The following is a 15,535-nucleotide window of genomic DNA, read 5'->3' as shown; positions in this document are numbered from 1 at the left end:
TGCTCTCAAAAGCCTAAAAAAATATTAATATGCCAAGTTATTCTTTTGGGTTCTTGGATTTCAGGAAAAGACAATTTCCTTCATAATACTAACAAAAAAGTTTGGAAAGAAGGCAGTTCAGGTTGGTTCTGCATACAATGTATGTTCACCCACATTAAAACATCAACAGACCGGACTCCTACCGAGCGTGTGTTAGTGATACAAAGATTTGAAAAAACTGAATTTTCAAAATGAAGAACTCACTAATATGGTTAAATGTGAAAGAAACAATCTGAAAACAATAAAAAATGTTTTCTCACCTAAACAGCTGCTTGGAATGAGCGTGGGTAACCAGGCTACATTAGCAAAGGCTGATGCGTGCAGGGAATTTATCCGAGCTAGCTCAGAGACTCCACCTGACAAAGACAACGGACCAACAGGATCCACTCGCCATAAAATCAGCTCGCTGTATATTGCATTGGGATCCTGGGAAACCACACCCAGGGAAACCCTGCTGGGCCGTGACCCACGGGTCAAAGATGCTGACTGAGAGAAACCAGAGGAACAGTGCCCTGGAGGAGCCAGAATGCTGTCCACCTCTGGCGTTCTCAAGGCATTGTGGTGTGAGGTGGTGAGGAGCAGAGGGAGCAGTGAGTGACAGGCCAGGTCATTGAGGTGGAAACGGTGGCCACAGTACCGTGACTTGTGAGAGACACTAAGCACAGTCGAAAAAGCAGAGTCCTCTGCAAAACTAACTGCCCACTGGTTCAGGGAGCCATCATCATGTTTAGAGATCATAAGCACATTTGGGGTGAAAATGCTTAGTCGAAGACTACTGCTGGGTGCCGCCTTTCCTTGACCTCCATAGCTTATTAGAGCTGATTTGGTTTGAGGCAATGTATTCCCAGGGGGTCGCTGCCTGCCATGCTGGATAGCCAGATCCACATTCTTGTTGCAAGCATACATAACGACACTATGGCTCAGGGAGATTGCATCGCCTGCAGGGAAAGCTACAGGGATACGGGACACAAACGACACCTGAGAGAGAAACAGAGACATAACAATGAAATCTACTAAAACATACAGCTGTGAGTTAGTGATACAAAAGGCCTCAGTAGGGTAATTCAATTTTATCTTCAAATGAGGATGTAGCTGTTTTCTAAGTATTGTGAAATACCTAAAGCTCCCATGTGAATGCTGTAATGACAAAGATAAAACGGAAGATCATAGATCATTTTATAAAAGAAAAAAAAAGACTGAAATTATTTACCTGGAAAAAGCAATCAAGCTGGAACAACTTGAATGTCAATAAAATGATTATTTTAGCTGCCTTTTGTGACTAAACGCCATGTCACAAGATTCCCATTATGTCACTGCTAATAAAAACCATCAAGGGACTTTACAATTTCATATGAAGTCACACCTAATTGTAATATAATTGTCTATATGGCTGGATGAGAAGACATTAGACCAGGAGCTAGACCATCACAGCTGTCAAAATGATTCACGGCCTTATTGAGAAAAAGGATTTCCCCAAAAAGGACTCACTTAACACTGTGAAATTAGTATAAAGAATGACCCAAGAAAAGTCTGCTTAGTTTTCAATGTTCCTTAAATTAAAAAAAATAAAATAAAAAAATTTTCCCATAATAACATATTTGTGTCTTTGTATTTTTTTTATCAATGTTTAAAGTGTGACCATACACTCAGAGGAAAAAGTAAAAATAAAACAAACTCATGGAATGAAAAAGATGAGAGATTGAGTCTGTTCATAACACATCAACATAAATTAATAAGACAATTAATAACATTTAAACAAAGTGTACCTGAACTTGTCTGAACATTCCTGGCTGGTATTCATCTAACCAGTCCACGTGCCAGACTAACAGAGAGCCGTCCGTGGGATGAATGCTGAATAACATGTCTGCCCCTTTGTTCCACTCCTCTAAAAGAACATCTACGTTGTGCTCAACTGCTGCGAGAGGAAGCTCCACAGCCTCTGGTTCTTGGGAGTCATTTGGCTTACTACTATCTTCTTCATCAAAGTTATCTTCATCATCAGGCTCTGGAGGAGAAAAAAAATTATTGCACCAAATGAAATGTAAATTCTGAAAAGGCAAGTTTTTCATATGCACAATCCTTCAAAAAAAAAAAAAAATCATTATTGCGTGATCCAAATATTTTTCTTTACCTTCATGGGACCTTTCATTCTGTTGCTCCAAGCTGCCTCGGAGCTGCTGCAGGAAGACTTCCATAGCTAAAGTAAAATGAAGCTCTTTGTTGTTGAGCCAGTGGACAGTAAAAAGACCTCCAGGTTCCTCATCATCCACAGCACTTAGAGAAGAGATGGAAGGCAGTAGAGGAATGTCTGCGATAAAGAAGACATAATACTGTCCAGTGAGTGGCGCATGGAGGAGAAAAAGACAACAACTGGAGCAAATCTTAATCAATTGTTATTGTTTGAAATATGCTTAAACATAAGTCAAACATTCTAATAGAAACCTACAGAACTTTTCAGCCTCAAGGCAGAAGGAATCTACAAGCTTTTTCAGGTCAAATTAAGATGCCCTACAAAAACACAATAAAAATGTCTTGCATAGCTCTGACTGAGCACAAAGTTCACTGGGATGTTAAGTCAACAACCTCAGGCAATATGCAAAATTTACAGCATTTTTTTTTTGCTGTAATAAACACAGAGGTGAAGATCTCTGACCTCCCACTGATTTTAACTAAGCACAGTTAACTTTATGCAGTGCTGAATGTTGGCCTAACATGTTGCATTACTGTAGTATTTCCTTCTCTTAAAGAGTTACGTTGTGCCATCTTGCGGTTTTAATATTTATTTTATTGAGATTATATTTATCAACTTGTTACAGAAACGAATACGTGATAGCCTAACCTGTAGCCGGGTTGATGCTTGCAGCTATGTGAAAGTGGCAGAGGGCATTGGCATGGGGCAAGTTAGTGCTGCTTCTCTTATGGTTGCAGTGATTGCTCTGATGGTGAGGCAGGCAGCCAGTCAGAGAGGGCTGGGGAACATCCCGATAAAAGGAAAAGTGCCACGATTCTTGGAAATTCAACTGTGAGGGAAATATGAATTACAGATCATTAATAAACATTAACATTAATCATTAACAAAAAATTACTTGAAACATGAAACAAAGACTTTTTACATTGTGATACCAAAACTGAATTGTAGTTAAAAACATTATTTTGAATAAATGCAGACTGCCATTTAAGTGAGAGAGTTTTAATGCAAAGTAATTCAAATTTAATTTAATTTGGTATTTGGGTTATGAAAGTTTGGTGATGTACAAACACTTCAATGTTTCAGACTCTAGTTGCCAGATGCTCACAACATGATATCAACCACTAAAGCAGCCTAACAAAGATGACAACAATGCCTTTGAGACTGACAGCTTTAGGTTCATGAAGATTAGCGAACATAATATTAAATTTACATTTCACTGATGTCAGATTCTCTAGTGTAAAATGAGTAATGTCATGTAATGTCATTTAATAACAGTGTTTGCGGCTCCAGTTTCATTAGATATTTTTGGAATTTATGTGCTCCTCAAACCTGCAGAATTCAAAAGTATTAAAAAGTATTTTGTCAAACTTTGACAAAGAATGTTTTCATATCATTTGACCATATAGGAAGGTATGTACCACACACACACAATGTGTTTCAAACCGACACACATTCTTCTGAAATGGTTTATATCAAAGTAGAGAATAAGATTGTAGTTGAAATCCCATATTGCGGTCTCTGCCAGAGGTTCTCAAGCAGCATTCTTATCAAGAAACTCTGGGCTTAATTAACTTCATTAATTTTGCAAGAAGTCTTGTCCTGTTCATCCCACCTGAGGCATCAGTGAGTTTAAAATGAGGCTCACTCAGTATTGTCCCCATACCTACAGTTTTGGAGAGTGTGTTACCTCAGAGTAGTGACTGGGTCACACAGTACAGTCTAATTTTTAATGAATAATTCCACACATGTACTCTTACAGACTTTGCTCAAGGCAGAGGATAGAAAATTCACATACCTATTTCCCCTGTAATCTCATATGCCCAGAGCTCTGTAAGTCCCAGTGAGACCCATAAGCATTTAAAGATCCATATTAAAATGGATTTAACTCCTGTGTTTGGGGGGGTACAGTAGCTAGGCTGTCTGCAACAACCAAGGTCGAAAAGCAAAAGACACCAGCGTTACATAGGTATGCGAGTAGCAAAACAAAACAACAACCATCAAAGTTATAAGCGGTTATAAAGTTATATTTTTGGGATGCTGTACATTGAAGGAGGAAGGCCAGTGTTCGTCATTGATACTCATCATAAGCCCTACAAAGCTTCCAAATCATCTTCACTTCTGATAGCCAATTAATTTTCCCTTTGAACTCTACTAAGCTTCTGTTTTTTATGTGTGCTTTCACTTACTCTCTGCATTTTCTCCTTTTATTTCTGCAGTTTCCTAATTTAACACCGTAACAGCAGAAAAATACATATTCAAACCAATTGATTATGTATTCGTGCCAATTATTTCTCACTGCACAGAAAATGTTGGATTAGTGCATTATGTAACAAACTAGAAGACATTCTTATGTGCTACAGATTTTAAAAAAATACGTTTGATTCTAAACAACAATTGGACCCAGCCAGGGCTTCTATGACCCAAGTAGTTTACGCGTTTGTACCTGCACCTTCATCCTGAGAATAACATATTGCTTATAAGCAGATATAATCTCATTTAGGTTTATTCTTATTGACTACAAAAAGCAAGAAATACCCTTAAATAAAAACAGAAGTCAGAGGATTCTATGCTAATACAGTAAATGGTAACAGAGAACCAGGAGTGTATAACCACACCACTGTTGAGATCCTGCAAATGACTCCTGTGCTTAAGTTCCATGAAAACTGTCCTTTTATATTTACATTTACTTACCACTTCAATTCCATCACGCCCAAAGTTATTTAGTATACACTTATTTCTCCCTGTTCTAAAATCATAAAACATTTTCTTAGTTTTTATTTGTATTTAGTTGAAAAACTCCTAACACCAGTCAGCAGACTCATCCACACAGCAACAATCCCTTGCTTATTCTTCAGTGATCAAATAATTGCCATCATCTTTAACACTGAAAACATCAGAAAAAAACCCACATTTGTTTGTGTCTATACTAAATAGGACAGGTGCTTTCCTGTGACTGCAGAGTTATTTTTAGATACCACCCCAATTCCAAAAAAGTTGGGAAGTGATGATGTGAAAACATAAATGAAAACACAATGCAATAATTTGAAAATCTCATCAACCCATATTATAATTATTCACAATAGAACATAAACAACATATCAGATTTTGTTTTTGTGGCAATTACTTTTCCAGGCTTTTGTTGCCCGTCTTCCAACTTTTTTGAGATGTGTTGCTGCCATCAAATTGAAAAGGACCTAATATTTTCAATGAAATGGGAAAATGTCTCAGTTTCAGCATCTCATATATTGTTTATATTCTATTGAGAAAAAAATTGGGGTTGATGAGATTTGCAAATGATTGCATTCAGTTTTTTATTATATTTCCACATTTTCCCAACTTTTGTTGAATTGGGGTTTAGATAAAATAGAAATTGAGAATATTTAGTTCGAGCAAAAATCACATTAAAGTTGCTTACTTCCTGTATCGTTTTTCCTTGTGTCTTCCTATTACAGGTGTTTTTCACAGAGGGTCCAGCATTTTTGAGCGTGTCACTGCGTTGGTCAGAAGCTTGGTTGTCATAGTGACCAGACAGGAGGCTGTCACCTGGCAACAACGTCTCTGCCCAGAGCCGACACACGCTGTCCTTACAACAGGTTAGCAGAACGTTACACACGGCACCTCTGGTAGGAGAGCGAAAGAAAAGAGGGGGGGATTAATAATGACAGGCATCAACATAACAGAAGCAAGCCTAATTCACAGTAGCTAGTGACTATAATTCTGCATTATTATTAAGATTACAGTGTTACTCCCATGTGAATTATCTAGGATGATAAGAGTAACAATCATCTCTACCTAGTCAGGCAAGAGAAAATAATTAGCAAAATGGACACAAAAATATGGTATGTTACATTATAATTTCAGTCACAATCAAGTATCATTTACAATGCTGTAACAAAGCAGGACATAAATGAGAGCTACATATAGTGCAGTGTAACCTGTCTTGAAGACACAGTACTCTTTCAGAGCTCCTTAATTTTCATTGAACACACACGATACTATGTGGGTAATACTGGATGACTAAATAAACCGATCAAAAACACTACCTGTCTGTCCAGTAAAACTGTCATAAACAGGTTTGACACTCGAGTATTGTTTCTGCCATTACTGTGCTACTCCCTTAGGCTGTGGTCAACTACTGGGAGGAAACTAATGTTTGTTAACTTTAGCTGTTCTCATTGTTGCTGACAGATTTGATCAAAACAAGAGACTTGCCAAAATAAATAATTATCCATACCGTGGCATGTACTTGCTGGTCTTCCTCCAAGAAAAGCCCGTAACAGAACGGGGATGAGCCAGGTATACAAAGGAAAAGGCCAGATCTCCATGGATGCTGATACTGGGTTCTGGAGGTGTGAAAAGTCTGGAAACACTTGACTTCCACTTACTGGTGCTGTACCACACTTTTACTAAGCAGTCATCCTGAAGAGGATATAAATGATGTCAGGATGTGCCTGTACAAATCATTTGGGCTGCATATTGCAACTTAAAAGATCAGTACCAGCAGTTACAGTTAAGATTCATACTGTGTGTGGTCAGTGTGAATTAGCAATGCAAACATGGTTTACACACACTGACTTTGATCAAAATTTATACAGATTCAGCAAATATATGTAAAGTCCACTTACTTGTCCAGCAGTGGCAAAGAATTCTCCATCAGGGGAAAACTTCAATAAACTAACACGAGAGGCTGTCCTGCAGACAAACATTTAAATCACAGGATTTTCAATACACTCAACATTGCAGTCTGTGTTCATACATAAAAAATATATAGTGTGTGATGGTAATTGTAAATATCTGTGTTAAATCATTCCTTTATATAAAATCCCCATCTTAAAGTCACAGCAGTAGGCAGCATCATATGCTGACTGTATTCTTATCTGTTCTTACTTGCTTTGCCAGATGCACCTCCAAGCAGAATCAGAGTCTCTTATGGACATGTGCATCTGTTTCCTTCCTTCTTCCCCTTCATCTTTTACTCCATCAACGTTAGACCACAACTGGAGGCTACTGGAGCCCGTCAAGAGTCTGCTGCCTAAACAAAAACACATACACTGTTTTAGCACAGACACAAACTGTTTTATCACAATAAAAAATGTATGAGTGCATAATTGTTTTCATTCATTTGTATTGCATTAAGACAGCACTATCAAAGTACCTGTAGGGTGCCAGGCCAGGTTCCGCACCACAGACTCTAACACAAGCTGACCAGTCTTCTGCCACTGGCAGTTCAATTTCTGAACAGGATAAAATGAAGACAACCAAAACATCAGTGCTCAAAACAGGACAGGTTTGGTCATTTTACCGAGTAGTTACAACTGCATAACAAGAACTCAAACTGAGGCTGCTTTCATACAAGCGCCACGGAATCAGGTCACATGGACAGTGACTGTAATGCCAGAGAATTTTTGCAATGAAACAGATACGAGCTCAGATTAAATGTCTAATCTTATCTTTCAATGTGACTTTTTTATTTACTTCTAACAACAAAAGGCTCTTCAACAATGAAATAGCAAAACCAGATATTCTGCACTGACTAGATAATGGGAATAGGAATTTAACATGGCAATAATTTCAAGAGTTCATACAATTTAATACAGTATAAATAATGTGCAGTGGGTTAAATACTTTCTTTTCATCAGAGCGTGACCTGTACGACAAATTTCTACTTTTTCCAGGACCGTCTGAATGCTTGCATGACCAAACTGTGACTGAAGAAAATGTGGGCTACTCACAATCAATGATGCATCTTTTTGATCTGTGTTTTGAACAGGCTCAAACACACACACAGTGCTTCCATAGGAAGCTGCAATCTGTCAGCAGGAAAAAACAAATAGCAATATTTATAAAGATGTTTGCTAATAGAGAAGGCAACAAGACATATTCTTAGAGTATTCTAAGCACATATTATAATGTGGCATTTGAGTCTGTGTGTATGTGTAAAATACATATATATGTGTGTGTTTGTTTTTTCCAATTCCATGTCCTCTTAAAGAATTAAGAATAGATTTTGACCTAATCAGGGGGGGGGGGGGTAATATAGTCAAGTCTACATAGGCCTGTTCTGCAAGTAGAAAGAGTAAAGGTGAGATGTGAGTGACAATTTTTTGGTCATGGTTTCATTAAAAACCAATTGAGATTTTGATGATATTATGATGCAAGAATATTACAATTGACACCGTAAAGCTTGATTTAAGGGTGTGTGGATTTAAGTGGATTTAATGCCACGGCAGTACTTTATTAGCAGAGGTTAGACCTTGTCCTGTCTGAGCCCAGATTGGTTTGTGGCAGGAAGGGCATCAAGGAAAAAAACAAAACAAAAACAAAAACTCATGCCAAACCATGGCATGCAGAACACGTTCTGTTAGTGCAAATTCTGCAGGGACAAGCTGAAAGCCGTTGATCTTTGACCCCTTGTCCTGTCTCTCCAATGTTGAACTACTAGCATTTGCTTCAAATAGAATTGCAATATATGACCTGGTAGGTAATATAACACACAGAGTTCAAACAATTTCTCCTAATGACATTCAGAAAATGTCCCTTAATTTAACACCTGGCAAGGGCCAGTGTTTTTTGTCTGAAGTTTCGTCTTTTTTTGGGTCCTTTCGGCTTTTCCCGTGAGTTCAGAGAGTCCACAACGGATCATTATCCGCATGTTGATTTGGCACAGTTTTTACACTGAATGCCCTTCCTGACATAGCCCTCCCAATTTCTACGGGGCTTTGACCGGCACCAACTGCCTTAGCAACTGAGCTACAGCCGCCCCCTCTGGACTAAGTTTAGTAATGTTTTAAAATATAGTGCTGATTCTTAATAAGTAATTACACATTCAAAAATAGTATCTTTGGAAATAAATGTCCGATGGCAAACTGTAACTATATGTGGTCTCTGATGCTTGCAAAATGCCTCTAATGTAATACAACACTTACAGCATGAGAACAGCAGTGTTCACCATTGTTGTGTAAACTCATAGCATTGGCAAAATCACAGTGTGTAGAAGGGCAGTGAGGCCGAACTGGATAAAATACCAACTGAGCATACTTAGAGAAATGTTAAACCATGCTGTATGCATGTGAGATTTGCACTATCACAACTAAATTGGATTAAACATCACATGAGGACAGTGTTAAGGTATTGAGCAAGCAAATGTTTTTCCATTCAAATCAGTCAAATCAGGCCACTGTGGTGTTTTAACTAAGCTACCACCATCCGCAATAAAAAATAAACCAGATTACAATTATAGTCTCACTTTTGTATTACACTGCAACAGTGTTACTCAGTGACTAGGAGGAATTAAAAAGATAAAGAGACAAACACTCAATAAAGCTTGAAAAGTGCGGAAGAGGAACATTGCAGTAAGTGTCTGAGATGCCACAATTTCAGGGCTTTAAATGAAGGTCTGTTTCTTCTTGAGCATATCCACTAGAGACAACTTTTGAAGTAAAATCATGAGTCAAAATTCATTAGCTCCACACAAGGTTCTGAATGACAGTAATTACCTGCTCCATACTGAAAGAGTCTGCAGAGAAAACCTTTGTTGAAGAGTATTATAAGCAAACCCTGTAGACTGAACACAGCCATTAGAATAAAAGCGCTGCATCAAACCAGTCAAAAATCCCAAACGAGCCATTTTAAATAATGTACAGTCTTATAATTGAGACCAACACAGGGCCAACTGATTGTGAGCAAGCAGTGAGCAGCAGAATTTCTGCCTTGCGTTTTCACTTTGACATCAGTTTGTAAAACTTCCAACCCGTAAGAATAATGAGCTTACGTTATAAACACAAATCTACAAATTTAGAACTTTAAGTTTGTGTTGAAAAAAAAAAAAAAGGACTGCATATTGTCTATTTTTGCTCCTACAAACTGGACCTACACCTGTACCAACTCATAAAGTTTACCACATGTCCTGCCAAAAAAGAACAAACCCTTATCTAAGTCTGCATTTGTACTGAAAACCATTACAACAATTAAATAAAAACTCAACTTTTCCTGTAATCAACAGAAAGTGAACTGTCTCTTACCCACAGATAGAATGTGAAACACTCTAGAGAAAACTAGAAAACTACTACTTTTACTCACTTGGAACCTCAAGATGATTAAAAACTGCCTCAGATCTTTAAATTAAATACACAAGCTCCTAGCACTTAATAGTACAACAGAGATTGTGTCTTTTAAAACAGTAATAGCTGATCTACAACAGTATTTTAAAGAAGAACAGTCCTGGACATTTTAACAAATATGGGTATTATTTAGTAGTTGTATGTAGTATGATTTCCTTACACTGTCCACTAAATGTGATCAAAAACATTTTCTACTAAACCTCAAATGTTTTGTCATTACAAGAAAGTGAAGTAATAGGAAGCTGAAGTGCTGGTCACAGAATTGTCTACTACTTTTACTTCTTTAAATTTAGGAGTTTTTTTAAGTTTAAATTAAGTTTTCTTTCCACTATAAAAGCAATGACATGCTTTTCTTCCTCTCTGATCACCATTTATACAGTTTAAACAATCTAATCAGGGAAATGTTTGAAAGAATAGTCCTGTCTAACTGTATTTTAAAAAAAATACTGGTTTGTTTGTTGGTTTGATTACCAGCTCCTCCTGTTACATGTCGAAATGCCCTGGAGCATAGCAGCTCCCCCATCTGTGTGTGAGTGTGTGCATGATTGGGAGTGCGAATGTGTGAAAGATAAGAAGCGTAAAGCCCTTTGGGTACCAATAACGTAAAAAAGCCTTACATACATTAAGAAATAGACTGCAGTGTTTTTATCAGATTTTGGGAACATTTTGGTTTGAACATAGACCTGAGACCCCGATAAGACGAAACAACACTCCATTTTTCTTACCTGTCCACCCTGCAGTGAGCAGTCAACACAGCCAACCTGGATGTTGCCATGCTTGGCCCCTGGGATGATTTGCAGTCGCTCAAAGTCACTGCCTAAAATCACCACATCACAACCTGACGCATAAGCCTATCAAGGGAAAAGACAGCAACAAGAGGACAGAGATGAAAATGACACTCAGCTCAATCCAGAGGGAACTGCATAAACTGTCACTTCATAACTCCATGAACTACACTTGCTCTGGAGGCAGTGTTACTGCATCAAAACATGCCACAATATGACAGAGTACAATTGGATAAGATTGGAATTCTACAATCTATTTTTGTGGCACTCAGAAGACAATCTTCACATGAGCTATGATTCACTGAGAGTGTACCTCCTTTAAAAGAGGACACAGGGACAAAAATAGGTCTCCTATTGATCCACCCTCTGAATAACATGGAGGGGGAGCAAGCTTCAAGAACACAGAGTGCACAGGCAGTCAGAGGTAGAGCCCTAAACTCTAACAAAGAAGTGCTTTTGCATTATTAAACCTAACGTAATCTGGGTGCAAACATTTTTAGCATCTAAATGTCTGGTTAGAATCAAGTCTCTGTCATCAAACATGTGCTCTCCAACTATGTCATTTTCACTTACTTGTCATTTAAGTTTAGGTATGAATATTTATTAATGGGAGTTTGTTTCATCCGATAAGCTCCCTCAAACAACAACAACAAAACCTCTGCCACCTTTACTTCATTCCCACGTTATCTTTTATGATGCATAAAATATTCTAGATCATGAATATTTTCCTCTGTATCTCTAGTTTAGTTTAAAACTTCTGCTCTGAAGTAGTAGTACTACTAGTAAGCACAAGTGTACAAATATTGAGGACTAAATTCTATTTAGCTGCTTCAGCTTCAGGTTCATGGTGTTAGTACACATGTACCAAGACATGTCAATTTGTCTGCTTTGCTGAGTATTCTATACTCCAACTTTGAGAGCAAGTAGACAAAGATAGCTTGTGCCAGAGCTTGCATCTTGGGTGGATTTTACCTGACAGATTACATTTTTAGGCAGCAGTAGGACAAGCTGTGTTTTGTTTGCTAAGTCACATGTTATAAGACATTATGTTGAATATATGCTAATGTCTAGGGCTTTTTAGAGTTCATGAGCTTCAGTAATATTAGTAGAATATTTTCATATTCATTTGGGGGGTGGGCGCAGCTCTGCTTGTTTAACTCAGAACTTTAAGGAGGACACATGGGTTAACTAGGCAATGCGAGCACAACATGGCAAAAGGCTTCAGTGAAGTGGATTGGTTCCGTAAAAGGAGAGATATAGGTCCCTTAATACTCATCAAATAGCTAACTGGCTGTGTGTCTGTACTTTAAACTCTAGGTATTGTCTGTCTTGTTATCATAAGTGGATCTATCATTTGCCTTTGTGCACGGGATTTGTTTTAAGAAAGTAAAACCACATAGCAAACAAAATACCAATCCAATGAACGATTAACTAAATAGTCAAATACTCAGGTCCAGCCCTACTAAATTCAATTATTTTCTGTGAAGACAGAACATGGGTAGTTAAAATTCAATTATGAGGCTTAAAAATAATTGACATTATTATTTTACCCAGTACCTGATGGCCACATCTAAGAAAACGGCTTGACTTCATTCTTAAATAGTACCACCGTTATTACAAAAGCATAAATAAATAAACTAAACTTTCTTGAGCATTGTGACAGATCAATTGGGCAACCCCCCACCAACCAGACTTCCTAAATGGCTGGGAGGTAAATACTCCCAGAGCTTGAAATATCTTACCGTAAATGGCACATTGTTGAAGCTCCCAACAGAGAAACAATTGTCCCCAGGGTTGACAGCCCCTGTCAGGACCTGATGTAGATTCATGACTCTTGTTTATATAATAAGGGTTTCTTCTTCCTCTAGCGTATCTTCCTCACAATGTCTTCCCACTCCAGGTGGGATTCATGGGAAACCATCAGAAGGATGTGCTCATCTTTCTCTGCAGTCTGTAATTTCACTTCACTGTTTCTACAGAAATGCTGTTAGGAAGAGACAGAGGAAGGGGCAAAAATATGTAAACAGAGAATGTTTTGGTAGTCTAAGTATCAAGCCTGGTGCATGTTATTGACTTTGGATATTTACTGCAAACAGATTCAACATTTAGCAGTTGGAGTAACATTGTCAAGTACTAAAAAGATCAAAGCATTTTGAGTCATCAAACATGTTTGCACCAGTTCAAAACTGCATTATACCAACAAAGACCTTGGTGTATAAAACATATCAATATATTTTAAGAGGATGCACCACAAATGAGCGTAATGCTTATTTGTCATACATATTGGGATCCAAGCTCATGTGATCTCAGGTTCATTTTCTTTCATTTAAAATGCATGTCATTTTGTGTGTCAGTTATTTTCTGCAAAACAAATGCAGTCAGCTTGATTATTGACAAACTAGTTAGCATAAATAGGAACTGGAATGACCACCATGGCAGGTAGAAACTAGAGGGCTAAATACGGGGGAGGGGATTCAGGGAACCAATGAAATAGACATTGGACAAGCAAGGTGACATAGGCGATGTTTTTTTGTGGGGCAAAAAGGTACAGGGTCAGTGGTTCGATCCCCGGTCCCGGCAATATGTCGAAGTATGTCTGGGCAAGACACTGAACCCCCAACATCCCATTCCCCCCCCCAGCTGTGCAGTGCCGGTCTAAGCCCGGTAGAAATTGGGGAGGGTTACGTCAGGAAGGGTATCCGGCGTAAAAACTGTGTCAAATCAACATGCGGACAATGATCCGCTGTGGTGACCCTGAACTCACGGGATAAACCGATAGGAAAAGAAAAGTATAGCAATGTGGAATCAGCTTTAGTTTAAATTAAATAAATAAATAAATAAAAAGGCTATACTCATTTGTACATTCCTGACACTGTATAATTCATAATAGGGTGTTTCACAATGATTTGGAAACTACACACATTTTCTATAAAAGTATTGAAGTAGTAGAGGTAGGTCAGTACTAGTGGACAACAATTAAACAAACTAGCAGCAATGTTACAGAATTAGACGATCTGTATTTCCCTCCTTAGGCTGTGAGAACCTGTTCAATACAGACCATTATTAAAGAGCTGAGAGCAGGTGTCAGTGAGCCAAGTGGGTCACCACAAGACAGGGTTAAAATACCTGAAATTAGCCTCTTTTGGTGTCAAACTCTATTTCAGTCTTGTCAGTTAAGCACTGCTGCAAAAACATGAAGGTTCAAATGGGCTGTGCTGTACAGAACAAATACATTTATATCACATGTTTAGAGGCTCCAGCGATATAACGTTATTGCTCACTATTAGCCAGAATTAGGGTGAGTTAGGAGGCTATCATTGTTATGTTACAATGCAAACTAGCATGGATTTGTAAATAGCAAATAAATCCTTGAATGACAAAGTTCAATCCAGCGTTCTATCATTAGCACACAGTGCAGCGGCAATGACCGGTTGTTTTATTACCGGAGAAAAGTAATTGTGTGTTTCCTGAGCTGTGGCACCTCACGTGATAATGTATCACACGCCAGCACATTAAAATGTAGCCAACGTTAGTTTATGACACCACATCTGCCTTTGGATCCGTCACCCGCTCACATTAAACGTATAATAAGTTAAGTGACTCGATTATTTTAAATGAACCCTTCATACAACGTTGTCATGTTTTGTTTTGTTTTTTTCCTCTAATCGTGAAGCCAAGTTAGTTGGCGTTAGCTGGTAAGTTTAGCTAGCAGTTCATAAAATAAACACCGTAGCACAACCAGTATCAGAGAAGGCAATTTGCTACTCACCTTGTGCTGTTTTTTTATTGCTGCTAATTGTGTGTAGATATATTCCTCACAGCTTCTCTCTGATGAACGCAGCTCTCTAACGTTTATGTTACGTCAACTGCTAAAGCTACATGTTACAGATGCGGTCCTCTCATTTAGCAAGCGTTAGCATATACTAGCTTCTCTGCACCAAGCTTCTGAGCTAAAACGCTATCTGAAAATCGGACTGGACTAAAAGTTGGTGGCCGAGAGTTAAATTACTTCTCAAAATGCTAGCCACAAGAAGGAGCCAACCTCTCCCCAAGGTTAGCAAATAAAACGCTTTCAAAGAGGAAGCTTTTCCTTATGTTAGAGATGTGTCATGATAATGACTGTTTCGCCGCAATGCATTGTGGTTCTTGTAGTTGGGTTTTGACAGCAGTATTTTTTTTAGAATCGCTTAGTAAATGCTCCTGTATGACCTACATTCCTGATCACACCACATACCAGCTTACATTTAAAGAAACCATAGAAAAAACGTTTAAGTTACATTAAATGTTCAATATTACAGAAAGAATAAGTAATATACTATTATATAATATATACAAGTTTTGGGATTTTTTGAATAGAAAGATTCTATTCAATTGTTCTTCAGTCTTTTGATTTTTACTTA

General features: G+C 38.0%; 1 protein-coding gene across 2 annotated transcripts in view; it reads right to left on the bottom strand.

Moving 5' to 3' along the window:
* The window catches only part of LOC137135572 (dmX-like protein 1), a 51,367-nt gene extending 36,094 nt beyond the window's left edge, over positions 1-15,273 (bottom strand). Inside the window, exons 1-13 of one of the 2 annotated variants that reach the window (XM_067519844.1) lie at positions 14,905-15,273; positions 12,878-13,119; positions 11,076-11,201; positions 7,963-8,040; positions 7,386-7,464; positions 7,118-7,262; positions 6,856-6,922; positions 6,465-6,649; positions 5,646-5,850; positions 2,879-3,059; positions 2,171-2,347; positions 1,806-2,044; positions 300-1,017 (exon numbers count right to left, since the gene is read on the bottom strand). In XM_067519844.1, the coding sequence (XP_067375945.1) occupies positions 300-1,017; positions 1,806-2,044; positions 2,171-2,347; positions 2,879-3,059; positions 5,646-5,850; positions 6,465-6,649; positions 6,856-6,922; positions 7,118-7,262; positions 7,386-7,464; positions 7,963-8,040; positions 11,076-11,201; positions 12,878-12,964 (2,287 nt within the window). In that variant the 5' untranslated portion in view covers positions 12,965-13,119; positions 14,905-15,273. The remainder of the gene's footprint in view (positions 1-299; positions 1,018-1,805; positions 2,045-2,170; positions 2,348-2,878; positions 3,060-5,645; positions 5,851-6,464; positions 6,650-6,855; positions 6,923-7,117; positions 7,263-7,385; positions 7,465-7,962; positions 8,041-11,075; positions 11,202-12,877; positions 13,120-14,904) is intronic. The other variant, XM_067519843.1, reaches the window with a different exon arrangement.
* Positions 15,274-15,535: the final 262 nt, after the last annotated feature.

Source organism: Channa argus, chromosome 11, assembly GCF_033026475.1.
Source record: "Channa argus isolate prfri chromosome 11, Channa argus male v1.0, whole genome shotgun sequence".
NCBI lineage: Eukaryota > Metazoa > Chordata > Actinopteri > Anabantiformes > Channidae > Channa > Channa argus.
The sequence above is the reverse complement of the archived record's forward strand: the minus strand, read 5'-3'. Positions and strand labels throughout refer to the sequence as shown.